A 16,159-nucleotide genomic window follows, 5' to 3' on the forward strand; every position below is an offset into this window, starting at 1 on the left:
GCTGCTTTTGTCCCACAAAGATTGTGTTTATACAACTCCGCTATAAAGGCAGCCTATTAAGGCTGGCTGCAGAGCCCAAGGCAAACCAACAGATGGGCTTGTCTCCTTGCTCTCCTTGTGTTTGCTGGTCTTGCTTGTTTCCCTGGCAGGAATCAGTCCAAAACATGCTATTATAGCTTCCATTTCTATTTCCAGGTGGAATAAGCCAGGACTGAAGCAAATCTTAGTTTTCCACATTTACTTACAGAGACACAGCATCAGTGTGAGGCTTGCCACTCAGTGAGGAACCTAAGCTATTCCTAAACACATTGGCCACCCCATGAGTGTAATTATCCAGCATTATATTTTTGTACCGTGAATCTGGTATTATGATTTCTCATTAGTGGCAGGACAGAACTGCTGCTTCACAGAGGAAATCTGTGTTGGCTGTTAGCCCACAGGGTTCCCAACTCCTGAACAAAAATCGCTTACCCACTTGCTAAAGTTGCTTCTGCTTTACTCCAGCTACAGGAATAATAATGTAAATAGCCTGTTACCAAGGTAAAGTTCTTTCCCAGCTACCTATTTGGCTTCCAGATCAGGAGATTGTAGGTCAACCTAGAATGCAACCTTGACTATAAGGGTTGTACTAGAAAGGGGATTACTTAAGGAGTAGAACTCCATCCCAGAGACTGGGATTTTAAGAACCTCTCTTTAGCTCCCTATCAGGAGTGGGATCAGCAGGTAGAACCTACAGAGCTGGTTGAACCTACACCGCTGCAGATTTACAAGCACCCTCAGGTGTGCCTTCTAGCTCCAACCCACCCTCATCTTTCTTCCCATCTCCTGCAGACTCTGCCTATAGCAATTTGGAGCACCAAAATTTACCTTCAGGAAGAATATTGAGTGCCTCCTGTCCCTGCCTGTTTCCCTTCCCACTCCCCTTCTCCTGCCCACAGACTACCATACTGCAGTCTATGTGTTTATTCCTTCCGGGGGGAAAAATATTTATACCAGCCCAAACCTTTCAAGTCACTTATGTGCAGACCACTGGCCTCTATTTAAATGCCACCTCTAAAGCATTCATCTGGCAAGAAGTATGGAAAATGCCAGTGTGCTACATTAACCTGCATTTCTTTCTTCATTCACTTTTCTTAATCAGCATTTAGGACTGTATTAACATGAGACTAATCCACAAAGTTTATATCTGGGCTTTTCTTGTGTTTGGAGAAGTTGAGCCAGCACAAGAGCCTGGCGAAGAATCATCTGTTCCTTATGTCGTACCTGAAAAGACATGTAAAGTAGTGACTCTCACTCACAGAATTCCCTTCTTCTGGTTGAATGTAAAGTGTCATTCTGATCTTTTCCCCACTTTCACCGCTTTAAGCCACCAAACAATCATCTGGTCCAGATGCTGACATTGTTCAGAAACTACCAGCATTTCTAGCTTAACCAAAGTCTTTGCTTACAGACAATGACGTAATAAGAAGGGAGCAGTGAGAGTGGGTGAGTTAAACAACATTAATTCTCCCTGTAGTTAATTTGAGTATGAATACATGAACTAGTTATCACTGAGTTTCATGTATATATGTGATATGTAGACAAGCTGTAAATTTGCAGCTAGGTAGTTTACCACAGACTACTTATTGCCATGAAATAGCTACAAAGAGAAATGGCAGAGGGGACCAGGTCTCCTCTGCTCTTCTGTTGTGTGGTCCACCTCATCTGGAAGGTGCTAAGAGGCAAGTGAAGGTCTGAATTCCTGATGTGTCACCTTCAATAGTGTATTCTCTCCTAGATACTTCTAGAGGTATAGACATGTTCATTAACATCAACAGGTATAAAGGCATTAAGGAGTCATGAAGTTCCTGAGGCAGTTGAAAGAGAAATGAAGAAATCCATCCTCACTTCTTCCCTCTCCCAAAGGCTTCACATGGCCACTGCAGTTAAACACCCTTGCCACTGGGAGATCCGTAAGGGGTAGTTGGCATTGCCAAGCAAGTGATCCCATCAAGGGTTACTGCCAGTAATAGCACTGTGCCAGGGTGAGTGGTTCCTCACACACATTAGCAATGCACACCTGGGTAGATGACTACCACACCTGATGATCTAAAGTTGCTCAATATTTTTCTCAGTCATAACTTTGCAACCTATACTTTCTCAGCTCTATCATTTTAAACAAGTGATCTACCAACTGGGTCTTAAATTTTGAAAGTCCAGAAAAATTACAAGCAATCAGGAATATTCACCATGTAAAACAATCTGGGAGATTTCCCATATCTGGACACCTAGAAATACTCCATCTATTCAGCCTTTAGTAAACAGCAGCTTCTGGGCCTCTGCAGGGAGGTGTATAACACCTCTCATATTGCCAATGGTGCAGGAGAAAATGAAGGAACATGTAAATGTAATGATAATCTTGTCCTTACCAATCGTAAATATCATGAGCTGTGTTTAGCTTCACAGATGTAACATCATCAGGGACCATTCCTTTGTTTTGGGGGAAAAGATGACACGGAAAAAGCTGAGAAGAGCGTAACCTGAAAGCAGAGAAATCTTATTAAACATCAGAGCACCAACAACATATTAGCTGTAGGTATTATTAGCACGTAATTTGTGGATGTTCGCATCCATACTTACCTAAAATTCTGAACATGTGTGTAGATACAATTTGATTTTCTGAAGTACTTCATAGTCTGAACTCATATAATTTTTTTTAAGTCAGACTGCTAAGAAAAAAAGGAAAAAAGGAGAGAGAAAACATAGCCTTTAATAAGGAACAGAGCTAGATGGTGCCAGAAGTGGTATGTCCTTTTTTTTTTTTTTTTTTTTTTTTTTCTGCTCTCGCCATCAACTAGATCCACCTCACTCTGACATGTACAGGAGGGTACATCTACACTAAAAGAACTAGACTGAGATATATTGGTACAGAAGAGTTATTCTAGATCCTTTAAGTGGTGTGATTTGAACTTGGAGATAAGTATTCAATGGCAGGGAATAGAAGTGGACATGTTCCCAGCTTCCCAAACACAGAGGCAGCAACAGGACTCTGGGTGCTTCCCAGATTCCCTTGCTCTGTTCCTGGGCTAGGCTGGACAATGTTAGACATTGCATATATTACAAAATGCTCTTTGCTCTTCTAAATGTCCTCCCCCATTTCTGTCGCTCATGTTTGCTCTGTAGAGCAAAGGCAGTCGACACAGGCAGTACAACATACTTGGCCCTGCACCATGGGGTGGTCATGGTTAAAGTGCCTTTGCAGTACAAATGATAAGAGCCACAACAATGGTTTTAGCTCCCTCAGGACCTCCTCTTTCCAGTCTAAGGCTGAATGTAAATAATGTTCTTATCTTCTAAGAAATACCTCTGCCATCCTTTGACTAGGCGATAAGTAGAAAGAAGAGAGACACTCTTAACTGCTGATCAAGAGGGAGGAGAGTGATTAGCATCCTCCAGGGAACACCTTGTTGATGACTGAGACTCGTAGTGCTGAGAGTGGGAGAAGCACAGAGATTCCTCCTCCACAGGGCTCTCAGCTGCTGATGAAGTCACTTCTGCATTAATCCCTCAGCACAGTGCTTGTCAGGTCGATTTCTGATCAAAGCTTTTCTTGTCACTGCAGTCACAGTTGCAAGGCGGTGTAGCTCCTAACTTCCTAGTTTGAGAAAGGGACATAATCTGATCTTCAACGGGAGGAACAGCCAGACTAGAGTCTTCTAAAGTGTGTGGGGGGGGGAACACCCAACACCTTGCAGACGAGCCAGCTAGTAGCAGCATAAAAGTAGGTCTAGCTTATAACGAGTTTTCAAGTTGAGGCTTTAGGTCCCTTAAAGCTGAATTTGATAAGCTGAATCTCAGCTGTTCCCTGGAGCAACCTGTCCTAGTCAGCAAGGCACAGTCACTTCTGGAGACCCAGTCTGGTTTCTCAACAAGAACAAATGGGCACAGCAAAGCAGCATTGCTCATATGAAGTCAAAGCCTGGACTAGCACACAGGCATCCTGAAGCTCAGACTTGACCTTGAGGAGCAGATCAAGGCAGATGTGCGGTAAATCCACTGCCCTGATTTGTGCTGCTGAGTACCAGCAGATCCAGGCTCTCTCTGTCCCCACTGCCCTCTGCAGTGGAAGTAAATGGCACCCAGGTAGCCCTGTGCTCATGCTGGGGTTTTGTGTTGGCAGTTGCATTGCACCTGGACCTGAGATGGTTAGTTTGGGTAGCACTGCAATGCACCCTGTCATCTTCTGCAGAGGTCTCCTCGGCCTGGGCAATGATATAGAGGTGTAAGCACATATGCAGTAAGGCGCTCTTTGCACTACAGGATCGAACTGTGCTTTACGCATCTCAGGAAAAAAGCTGTGAGAGGAGGTCCCTCCCTCCCAAACACAGTTGCTCTCCTGGCAAAGGTGGACCCCAGTGTTTTGCTGGTCTGATTGCACCATATGACAAAAATGCCAGTCAGACTGGAAATGCATCTATATCCAGCAGTGACCTACATTTGGATAGGGTAGGAAGTACACGCATCCTCATAATTTTTAGTATAGCCCTTTTGTTAAGTTTGGCAATCCTAGCCCATAGCAATTATTTCCTTTCTCTCCTCTTCTTATAATTTTTATCTCTCCATATCATTGCTCACAAAAAACATACATTTTTAAGCATGGTATTTCCTTTTCCAATAAAATGCAGCAGGACGTTCCACGGGTTAATTATAAATTGATTTAAAAAACATTTACCAAGAAGTGTTTTAAATCCATTTCCCTTAATTTCATTTGATGCAGCATATGTCTTGCAGTGCAAAGGGGAGATGCAGCTTTATTGCCACTATCTGCCAGATGAACATGTTCATCATCAGCAGTGCAGGGAGTGATAAGTCCCTTATCTGATACAGAGAGACAAAACACTCCCTCTTTCTTATCAACAAATTGAATTATAAACCAAGTGAAGTAGTTTTTCGGTAGCCTTTCTGACTGTGTTTTGCTTTTAAATCCATACTGGCAGCAAATGTTCATGGATGTATTTCCCTCTCTCATGCTCATTTCAAAATGCAGTAGCAGCCACAGATAAGCATACTTCATCTCCCCAAGATGTTTAGTTTGAGTGCTGTTAAGCAGTTTTGAATTTGTTCTGATTGCTTGTAATTGAAATTACACGGAGAGTAACAAAAATGATGCTAAAAGAGTAATCCAAAGAGACAAGAGAAACACAAAGACTGTAGCACTGCAGAGCCGAACCCTGCTGACATGACTGTCATTAGTGGCATGCGGCACACTTTTCTATACTATCCCTTAGTTCTGGATGTCTGTTTTGTGAAAATTAGGACACGGGAACACTGGTAAGTGCAAGCCTTGTTCTAGCCACGGCAGCAGTTTTGCTGTGCCTGGCTACGTATGCCCAAATGGATTCAGAGTCAACTGCCTAGCGTAATACAGCTGCACAGAAGTTGTGGTTATCAGCCAAGGGGAATCATTAGGAGACTGTGACATCAACTAAATGCATGAGCAAGTTTGGGGGTGAGAAGAATTAGAAACTGTTGGTATTCTGGGGCCTTTGTAGGAATCCTCTTGATGGTGTGCTCTGCTTCAGAGCACTCTGCTGTGAACAGCGGTTCCTGAAAGCTTTGCCTAGAGTCCTACCCATAAGAAAGCTTTCAGGGAAAGGTGTCAGCGTTGTGTTAACTTGAGCAGAGGAAAAATACTTCTAGTTTTAGCTGGTATTTCTCAGTGCTACAGACAGTATCATTTTGGTTGAGTGTTGCTGGAAGCTTACCTGTAGCAAGGAGAACAGAAAAAATGTTTGTCCTTGACCGCACTTAAGAGTCCAGCTGTGCTCAATACCAGCTCAGCAACATCCTTCTTAAATGTGACTGTTCTCGTCTGTAAACTAGGCCAGAGAAGGCATGATAGCAGAAACAGTAGGACCATAGATGCCTAGTCAGACATGTTTCTTGTAAATACCTACAAACTCCGTGCTACAAGTTCATCTTCCTCCCTTCTGTAAAGGCAGGATCAAACAAGAGTTCCACGGTGATCTGTAATGGTTGAAGACAAGATCATCAACATTGCACCTGCAGAGTAAGATGAGCAAAACTAGCAAGTGCTTTTAAGCTTGCTCAGCACAGTGCCAGCTAAAGGAGCTCAGACTGTCTTCACTAGCAGCCTGAACCAGGTCCTTGGAGGTTGTATTGATTCAGAAAAGCAAACTACATACATCTTGAAGAATCAGGTACGTACAGCTAGGAGCTGGAACAAGAGCAGTAACACCTGAAATTTTCCCAGTATTTTCACAGCACATACATATTTACTTCTTTACTAATTCTCTCTCTACAGGAATACGTTCTTTCCTGGAATGTTTTTTCTATGGCAGAACATGTTAAATTGGTAGCAATCAGCTATTTGGCAACTAACTGCATTATTCCTGGAAGGATTATATGCTCTCATCTTTATGTAGAAGGATCAGGAAAGTGAGATGTTAATTCTCTAGGAGACAAGAGATAATTATAATAATGGTCCAGTTGACAATAGTTTCAACAGTTTGCAGCTTCTCTGTCAGCTGACACATTCCTTCCTCCAGATAGTATCTGATATCATCAGAAATTTCTGAAGCTCTGCCTCCACAGGATGTGCCATGAGAACTACAGTGAGGTCTCCACTCTTCTGTTCTCGTACCAAATTTGCAAGGAAGTTGCTACAGGAAGGTATGTTTCGTTCTCTTGAACATTGTTGTCTAATAACTTTTGATCCTTTACTCCCTCCCAACTGTGATCATGCTCTGGAGCACCTTCCCACCTTAAGCCTCCTTGGGTTTCCCCAGCAGCTTAATGTCAAGTCTGTGTGCTTGTGGATGCAGTACGGGTGGGGAAGGCTCCACACACACGGAGGTGCAGGAGGACTTGCTGCAGCTGCCTTGCACACACTAGTCGCTGCTATGTGGGTCTTTCCATGCAGAGGGCTTCCACGAAGGACACCCTGTCCTGCTCGGTTATGCTAAGGGACTGGAGCAATGCTATGGGAGAGGTTCTGATCACATCGAGCTTGAAAGATCAAGGCTGTTTTAAAATTAAAGAAAGCCTTGACAGTGTTGGTATCTGAAAGGATCATTAAGTAGTTGCAAATAGCTTTAATACTTTAAAGAGGACTTAGTCAAGGAGAGCCAGGCCATTCTGACAATCTGATAATTGCAGAACGAAATGCAGAGAATGCAGAGGCCAAGTGAATGCCTGACAGACCTTTCAGAGCTGATTGTTCTGAAACAGCTTTTCTTTTTCTTTTTAAGAGAAATTTAAATTAACCAGACTTTCAGAAATAACTGTTTATCTTTCACAAGAGCTGTGAAGATCTTCTCATTTATCATGCACTTAAATCAGTGCAGATTTCCTGTAATTCACCCTTAATCCACAGCTGGACAAAACTCTCTGCTATCAAGAAATGCCCAAACTTTTGGTGTTAACTCTGCTCCCTCCCAGTCAGTCATTCATGCCAAGAAGTGTTAATTTCTGTAGGAAGGACAGATACAAAGTCTACTCATATTTTCTCCAGTTGCTTCAGTGGGACTTGGATTGATATACAGGTAGTGCATTCAAAACAACAGAAATAGCTAGAATTATGTAGCTGGTATCGAAATTTTAAGCTAAGAGAGTTGTATATAAATCTGAATAGGTTTCATTTTTTATAGTTAAAAATATACTAATCAGGAACTGCACTGTTTGAATACAAACTGACATTTGATCTCCAAGTAACTGCAACAGTTGGAAAGAACTGCAAAGTGAAACTCTATATAAACAAAGTAAAGTTAATAGCTGTAGTAATTTACAATGAAGCACAAAAGGTAAAGACTATGTACAACATAAAGACCAAATCCAGTGAAAAGGACTTTATTCCTAATATTCACAAAAGTTGTTTACATTAAAGATATTGTCCTGATACTGTATTCCATTTTATAATTGCATAGAATATGAATAGAATATTTTATAGAATAGAATATTTTGGGAATACATGGACTGAACTAGGCAGCCTTTGCTTTCCCAAGCATTCGCTGTTTGATATATCCTACTCCTAGTTTGGAGCCAGTAGATTTACCCGCCACAATGTTGCGATTTTCGTATTCCTTTGCCAATGACAAATCACACACGAAAGCCATTGCTTTCATCTGCTCATACATTGTCGCTCCAAAGACTCGTAGTCCGCAGCTGGGGCTTGTTGTAACAGGGTCACCAATGAGGGAAGGTGCCAGGACGCCGGTCCTGCGATGACGGCGGCAGGTCGTACGCCTGGGTCTCCAGTTTTTACGGTGGTTCATGGACAAGTGACAGTCACCCTCCAGGAAGCCCGTGTCCCTCCTTCGCATTGGAAAAGCCCATTCAGAAAATACTTGTTCATGCAGTGTGGGAGTCTTCCTGAGCCTGGGAGAAGGCAGTAGGAAGATATTATTAATTTAGCAGATGCTGTGCAGCTTGCAGAAATACTGTCAACTTCTGCCTGCACATATCTAATCTCCTATTGTTAAAGAAATCACAGCCGCTCAAAGCAATGAAAAAAGTAACATGTTTCTTCTCCTGGATCTTACATTAATAAGGCAAATCTGATTCTTTTTGCCTCTGTAGTCCATTGGGTCTGGCTTCCTTTTTTTTTTTTTTTTTTTTTCCCTGCATCGAGATCTTTTAGGGCAGCTGTGGAGATTAATGATTCCCTGCTTGGGTGCTATCAAACATGCATAGGTGTGCTAGCTTATTTTAATGGCTCTGAGTGTGAGGACCAATTCTATTTGGGTAAACCTCCTATCCAGGGGAGAACTGAATATGTAGTTAGCACTTTATAACTTCTCACTGGGAGGAAGGCTGGCAACCTGCAAAGTGGTGAAGAGCTCGAGCAAGAATTTTGGCAGATCTTTCTGAAAAAAAGCTACAAAATCATTATTGACCCTAAAATTATCATACAGCTTATTGTGAGCTAAAAAAAATGCAGATATGCCTTGAAAATACAATACACAGCAAGTGACAAAGGCACAAATAACTTTGTGAGTTATCTCAGGAGTTTCCAAACACAGAGAGCTATGATAACTTTCTCCACCATCTCTGCTTCTTCCCCCATTTTTGCTTTCATTATGATTTTCACAAGTTGTCATTTGGTCACTACATACAAATTTCACCCAGATTACTTGCTCAGCTGCCCTCCCATTTCCTATTTGTCACTAAACTCCTCATACCAAAGCAATTCCTTTGACTTACTGTATCCTTGAAGTTATATTTGTGTACTTATTCTTCCCCTATAAGAGGTATTTTTTTCTGGGAATTTACACTCGTTCCTTTCATATCTTACCCTGTGTTCTTTTACAGTTTGAGTTGGACCTAAGAAATCACAGCCAAATGTCTTTCTTCATCACTGCTAAAACTGGCATGTAAGAACTGCCCTGCAACAAGAAAAAGTTCCCCAAGAAAAAGTGAACTTACAGTCTGACGAGACCTGAAGAAATCCTATAGAATATTTTAGAGAACGTTTCCTCTGAAAGCTGTGCTGTTTTAATAGCATATTTCTTCCAATCCTCCTTTCCCATTTTTCAATTCATATGAAAACAGGGTATTTTAGGAATCCATCTGCTCATGTTACTTATTCCTCGCTTCAAGTCATAATCCTCTGTGATACTACAGTTAATTGCTCTGCATATGATTATACTACATCACGGACAGGATTGTGATTTTCAACCCTGTCTGCACTGGAGTAATTTTAAAATATTTCTATTGTTACCAGCACCAGCTGAGTTTCAACAGCATTAACAATTCTGAGGACACTTACTGTGTATCAGGCTACTCTGATACTGTGCTTATACAGATGAAAGTGCCTATACCAAGTTTCACGCTACAGTTCTGACTAGATTAATTTGGATCTTGCACCTTTCTGCCTGAGCTCAGGCCTTTAGTTATTTCCATTCACATCAGCAACCCTGAAGGTCTGCTATAGACAGAGGTGATTTTTTAAAAAAAAAATAGCACTATGTATTTTAAGCCATCTCTGAGCAGGGGTAAATGTGATTCTCAAAATGTCATCCACACGATGACTGCACGACAGCTCAGGTTGTTGTTTGGCAAAGCTCCCTATGTGTTTTTATCTTTTCTCTGTAAATCAGTCCCTCCTCCGCTGGGTATCAAAACCAACAGTGCCGGACTGCAGAACGGGGCCAAAATTTTGCCCGGGGCACCGCGCCCTGTGACGAGTTTGATGCTCATGAATCTTATGAGCGGTGAAATTGTGCTCAGTGGATATTGTCACTTAAAAAAAAAAATTTTTTTTGAGGGGGGGGGCAGCCCCAGGTGCTCGGGGCGCGCAGGGGAGGCGCGGCCGAGGCGCAGGTGCCGCGGGCGCGGGCCGGCCGGGAGAGGGCGCGCTGGGCCCGCGCTAGCGGCGGCGGGGCCGTGGGAACGGCGGGGCCGCTGCGCGGAGCGGGCCCGGCGCGGCCGCGCCGCCCCGCCGGGGCCCCTCGGCGGCGGCTCGGCGGGGGCAGCGCTGGGCTCGCCGCTTCTCCCCTCCGGGGGAGGTTCGCTCGCGGTTTGCTCAAGAAAAAATAATAAATTAATTAATTAATTAAAGGGGGAGGGGGCTGGCTGTGAATAAATAAATGTATGGAAAGCCCCGGCGAAGGGTGCTCGCCGCGAGGACGGGGCTCTCCGGCCGTAAGCGGCTGCGGGGCGCCCGGGGGTGCCGGCACCAGGAGGGGGCTGGACCGCGGCGCGGGGGGTGCGCAGCGCCGCGCCGCGCTTCGCCAGCAAGATGGGGCATTTTGTGCCGGCAGCGAAGACTTAACGGTCTGGCATCCCTTGGGCCGGGCGCGGTGTCCGCGGAGCCCACCTGCCCGCCGGCACCGGGGGGGAGCCGAGCCCGGGCGCCCCGTCGGGGGCCGGCGGGAGGGCAGCTGGCTCTGCCCCCGGGTGCTGCCGGGGACGGCTAAAGAGGCTGTGCCGGCTGCAAGGTGAGCAGAGTGGGGCTGTGTGTCCCCCCGCCGTCTCCTGCTTGTTCATCCTCCGCGGGCGCGGGCAAACGCGGGGATGAGAAAGGGGAGCCCCGGGCGGGGTTGCCCGAGCCACGCACGCTCCTTTGCGCGGGGAGGCAGCGCCTCTCCCCTGCCCCATCCTCATGCCTCATCCTCACCCTTCTGCCATACCCCTTGCCCTGCTTGTCGCATGAGTTTGCTTTTAGCTCGCGCCTTTTTTTTTATTTTTTGTGTGTGTGTGTGTGCGCGGTGGGGGGGGGGGAGCGGGAATTTTTTTAAAAAGTGAAAGCCCCCTGCGGCCCCGCCGCTGCCGTAGGGGGGCATCGCTCTCCGCACCGCAGCGCGCCGCGGCCGCGCCGCGCTCTGCTCACGCTGGAAACCCGGAGGGAGGCGGCGGAGGAGGAGAAATGGTGAGCGAGGAGGCAAACGGCGAGGAGCGGCCTTTTAATCCCCGCTATTTTTTTTTTTTTTTTTTTTTTTTTTTTTTTTTTTACTATGTTTACTTCCGACCTCTCCTCGTAGTAAAAAGCCCGTCGTGGCGCACTGCATCTCCTGCCTCCCCGCCGGAGGTGGGGGGCGGGGGAGGTTTCCTCCTCTCCCCCCCCCCCCCCCCCCCAATATCGCTCCCCGCCCGCCCCAAAAGGGCGCTGCGCGGGGCCGGGCGCGGGGCTCCGCGGCGCCGCCCGCCCCCTCGCGGCGCGGGCGCGCGGCGGGGGCGGCTTCTAAAGGGCGGCGGCGGCGGCGGGAGCGCGCGCGCGCCGCCGAGCGGGGCCCCGCGACGGTGCCCCCGCCCCCGCGGCACCTCCCCCCGCGCCTCGCCGGCGCTTTAAAGGAGGAAAGCAACTAAACTTCTATTGTACCCGCACCGGAGCGCGCCGCGCTGCCTTGGACCGTACAATCTCTGCTGCACGCCGGGAAGGGCGATTTCTTTCTCCGTTGCTCCTTTTTTTTTTTTTTTTTTTTTTTTTTTCCAACTGTGGTGGGAGGAAGACAGCTATATATCCCCCTGCTTTTTGTCTTTTTCCTTCGCCCTCTCCTCCGTCCTTTTTTTTTTTTCATTATATATATATATATTTTTCTCCCTTGTTTTGTTATTCTCCGCACCGCCCGCAATAATTGCCTCGCTACGCCTCGCAGCTGGTGCGCTGGAGAAGCCGGTGAGTTGCGGAGCTCTGCTTGCCCATCAGTTGATTTTCCCCCCGCGGTTGTGGCTTGGACTGACACGGGCTGGTGACACTCGGGCTACCGGCGGGGCTGCGCGCCGTGGATGTGGATACCGACGGTCCAGCCGGAGGGACGCTTTCCTCCTCCGGGGCACTGGCGTTCCCTCATCCTTCTTTCTGCTCTCGGGTTTTCAAATTTGAGGGGGAAGCGTTTGCATCTCCAGCCTATGGAGGGGCAGGTTATGATTATTGCACGTATTGGATATATAATATATATATATAATATATATGTGCATATATACGTATGTGTATATACGTATATGTAATTATAAAATATATTATATATATTTATTATGTGTGTGTGTGTGTGTGTGTATGCTAAAATTTGGCAAACTTTGCCAAGGTCTCTGTCGTCCCTGAGCATGAACACGAGCCCAGGTGGGCGGCTGGGCAGCAGCCCGGCTCTCCCAGGGGCTGGGGAGGGACGGCCGCCCCTTCCCGCCCGACTCCGGGCCGCGGGAGGAGGGATGGGGACGGCGAGGCGGCCCCCGGAGGGACGGGGGCTCCTGCCGGGGGCGCTGACGGCCGGCCGCGGGGACGGGCGGAGCGGTGCGCGGCCGCGGGGCGGCTCGGCGCGGCCGGGCTGCCGGGGACCGCTGCTGCCGGCCTCGGGCAGGGTGGTCCGGGCTGCGCCGGGGCCGGCAGCCGGATCAGAGCAGGGGAGGGGTCGTGCCTCCCCCTTGCCCTGCCGGAGCCTGGAGGGGATGGGAAGAAGTCCTGCTAGTCCTGCCTTTTTTTTTTTTTTTAATTTATTATTACCACGACCGCGGTTTTTGCCGTGTGCCGGAGCGGGAAGCAGGGGGGAGCCGTGCGCGGCGCCCGGGGGTGTCGCAAGGCGCGGGCTGGGGGCAGCGCAGCCGCTCGGCGGGGCGCAGCCTCACCCGGCGCCCGCCGTGTCCCCGCTCTGGCCCGCAGGCACCAGCCGCCGCGATGCCGCTGAACGCGAGCTTCCCCAGCAAGAACTACGACTACGACTACGACTCGGTGCAGCCCTACTTCTACTTCGAGGAGGAGGAGGAGAACTTCTACCTGGCGGCGCAGCAGCGGAGCAGCGAGCTGCAGCCGCCCGCCCCGTCCGAGGACATCTGGAAGAAGTTTGAGCTGCTGCCCACGCCGCCCCTGTCGCCCAGCCGCCGCTCCAGCCTGGCCGCCGCCGCCTCCTGCTTCCCCTCCACCGCCGACCAGCTGGAGATGGTGACGGAGCTCCTGGGGGGGGACATGGTCAACCAGAGCTTCATCTGCGACCCGGACGACGAGTCCTTCGTCAAGTCCATCATCATCCAGGACTGCATGTGGAGCGGCTTTTCCGCCGCCGCCAAGCTGGAAAAGGTGGTGTCCGAGAAGCTGGCCTCGTACCAGGCGGCCCGCCGCGAGGGGGGCCCCGGCGTCCGAGCCGGCCCGCCGCCGCCGGGGCCGCCGCCGGGCCTCTCCGCCTCGCCCGCCGCCTCGGCCGGCCTCTACCTGCACGACCTGGGCGCCGCCGCCGCCGACTGCATCGACCCCTCCGTGGTCTTCCCCTACCCGCTCAGCGACCGGGCCCCCAAGGCGGGCGCGCCCGGCGCCAGCCCTGCGTCCCTGCTGGGCGACGACACGCCGCCCACCACCAGCAGCGACTCGGGTGAGTGCGGAGCCGCGGCGCGGGGCGGCCGCGGGGCGCGGAGCGCGGCCGTCCTCTCCCCGCCCGCCGCCCGAGGACCTCAGCCCTCCCCCCGGCCCTTCCTCCCAGTGCGTGTGCTTTTTAAAATGCCACGTTAGCGAGGCACGCTCAGAGACTCCCGGTGAATTTATTTGCTGGAAAACTAACCTAGTTTTCCCTCCAGAGGTGAAGGGAACAAAGGGGAGGGAAAAAAAAAGGGGGGGGGGGGGGAAGAGAAACTTTCCTAACGGGGTCGGAGTTGGTCTCCAAAGCTGGAGCGGTGTCCAAGTGAAGCCGCTTTCCAGTGACATCTCCGGGCTGGGAAGGAGTTAACTCGAGCGCTGGAGCCGCAGGGAGAGTGTGTGCAGGCAGGGAGGTGCTAGTGAAAGTGACTGCAGCGCAGTGAATGGGGCTGGGAAAGTTTTAGAAATGCTTCCTTAGGTATTTGACAGCGTGTTCCGTTTGCTCGTAAATTTGGGTTGAAAGCGAGTTGCTACTCAAAGCACTACCGCCCTCACTCGCCGCTCCCCCCCCCCCCCACACACACACACTTGGATTTTTCACAAATTAGTCGATCAGAAAGATTCAGAAAATGTCTCTGCACATACATGTGTGTTAAGTAAGCTTTCTTGCAGCGTGGCCAAAGCCCTCTAAATCCTTAATTAAGGGCAGCTTGAGTCTGGAAGCTTTATTGCGCTGTACTGCTGACAATCGAGGTTAAACTTTCTGCTATCTTTCATACGTTCTTCAGAATTACGCAAGATCTTTGCAACTTTTGAAATCAGGGATCCAGGGCTTAGAACACACAGTCCATGTCCTATTGCGCTTGAAATAGTGTCTTCCTTAAAGGAAAGCAGAGTCTCTGCATCGAAATGGTTTTAATATGGCTTTGTCAACGGGTTCCTGACTGCACAGCTGGGAATAGCATTCCCTTATACATACATTGCTCTTTATGTTATTTGTTTACACAGATTCACTTACATTTTTTTTCCCTTGCAGAAGAAGAACAAGAGGAAGACGAAGAAATTGATGTTGTTACCCTTGCTGAAGCGAATGAATCCGAATCCAGCACAGAGTCCAGCACAGAAACATCAGAAGGGCACAGTAAGCCCCACCACAGCCCGCTAGTTCTCAAACGGTGTCACGTCAACATCCATCAGCACAATTACGCTGCTCCTCCCTCCACCAAGGTTGACTATCCCGCTGCAAAAAGGCTAAAGTTGGACAGTGGCAGAGTTCTCAAACAGATCAGTAATAACCGCAAATGCTCGAGTCCCCGCACGTCAGACTCGGAAGAGAACGATAAGAGGCGAACGCACAACGTCTTGGAGCGCCAGAGGAGAAACGAGCTGAAGCTGAGTTTCTTCGCCTTGCGCGATCAGATACCGGAGGTGGCCAACAATGAAAAGGCACCCAAGGTTGTCATCCTGAAAAAAGCAACAGAATACGTTCTTTCTATCCAGTCAGACGAACACAGACTGATCGCAGAGAAAGAGCAGTTGAGGAGGCGGAGGGAACAGTTGAAACACAAACTTGAGCAGCTAAGGAACTCTTGTGCATAGGAACTCTTGGGCATCGTTTAGAATAACCCAAATTAGACTGAAACTATGATAAGATATTAATGTTTCTAATATCGCTCATGAACTACACCCAGACCATAAAGGACGAAACAATTGCAACTGCATGCTGTGCGATTTAACTTGAGACTACACAACCTTGGCTAGATCTCCGAACAGTTTAGCCAGAACCTCAAAACTGCCTCATAATTGATACTTTGGGCATAAGGGATGATGGGACATTCTTCATGCTTGGGGATGAACTCTTCAACTTTTTTCTTTCAAAATTTTGTATTTAAGGCATTTTTTCGTATGAGAATTCCAAAAAGTTGTCCCCAGATTGCTGTATATATTTACACATCTTATTGCCATGTAAATACCTTTAATAAAATCTTTATAGAAAATGTGCAACATTAATACACAGCAGTTGTGGCAACTGGATTTATACTTGTCTTGAACTTCTGTGCCATAACATTTCACAGTTTTGTTTTTTATTTAAATACATTTTTCTTTTAAAAATGATTTTTATTTTGTTTTTAGATAAATAAATATTTGCCCGAAATATAATTAGCTAAATCCTGTGTAAAGACTTTGCTTTGTCTTACAGTATTGTCATTAGATGCTCATTTCCATGTTATTCTTCTCCGTATCATTGTGCTAGTGATCCGATGAAAGCCAAAGCATAATTTAAAGTCAGATGAGAAGAAATAATAATGGTTTGGCAGCTTAATAGGGAATTTCCCTTTCTTCCCTCCCGCCTATTGATTTTAAGTAGTTTAGACCAAT

The 16,159-nt window shown here is 47.9% G+C and overlaps 1 protein-coding gene across 2 annotated transcripts; it reads left to right on the top strand.

Annotated features, from left to right (window-relative positions):
• Positions 1 to 11,826: 11,826 nt before the first annotated feature.
• On the top strand, positions 11,827 to 15,925 carry MYC (MYC proto-oncogene, bHLH transcription factor). Of its 2 annotated transcripts, XM_062568416.1 has the most exons (3): positions 11,827 to 12,115; positions 13,097 to 13,799; positions 14,817 to 15,925. In XM_062568416.1, the coding sequence occupies exons 2-3, from the start codon at positions 13,112 to 13,114 to the stop codon at positions 15,377 to 15,379; spliced, it is 1,251 nt and encodes a 416-aa protein (XP_062424400.1). In that variant the 5' UTR covers positions 11,827 to 12,115; positions 13,097 to 13,111; the 3' UTR covers positions 15,380 to 15,925. The 2 variants fall into 2 exon arrangements, with proteins under 2 accessions (XP_062424400.1, XP_062424401.1); XM_062568417.1 differs by lacking the exon at positions 11,827 to 12,115 and having other exon boundaries at positions 12,751 to 13,799.
• Positions 15,926 to 16,159: the final 234 nt, after the last annotated feature.

The sequence above is a fragment of the Rhea pennata genome, chromosome 2 (genome assembly GCF_028389875.1).
Source record: "Rhea pennata isolate bPtePen1 chromosome 2, bPtePen1.pri, whole genome shotgun sequence".
NCBI lineage: Eukaryota > Metazoa > Chordata > Aves > Rheiformes > Rheidae > Rhea > Rhea pennata.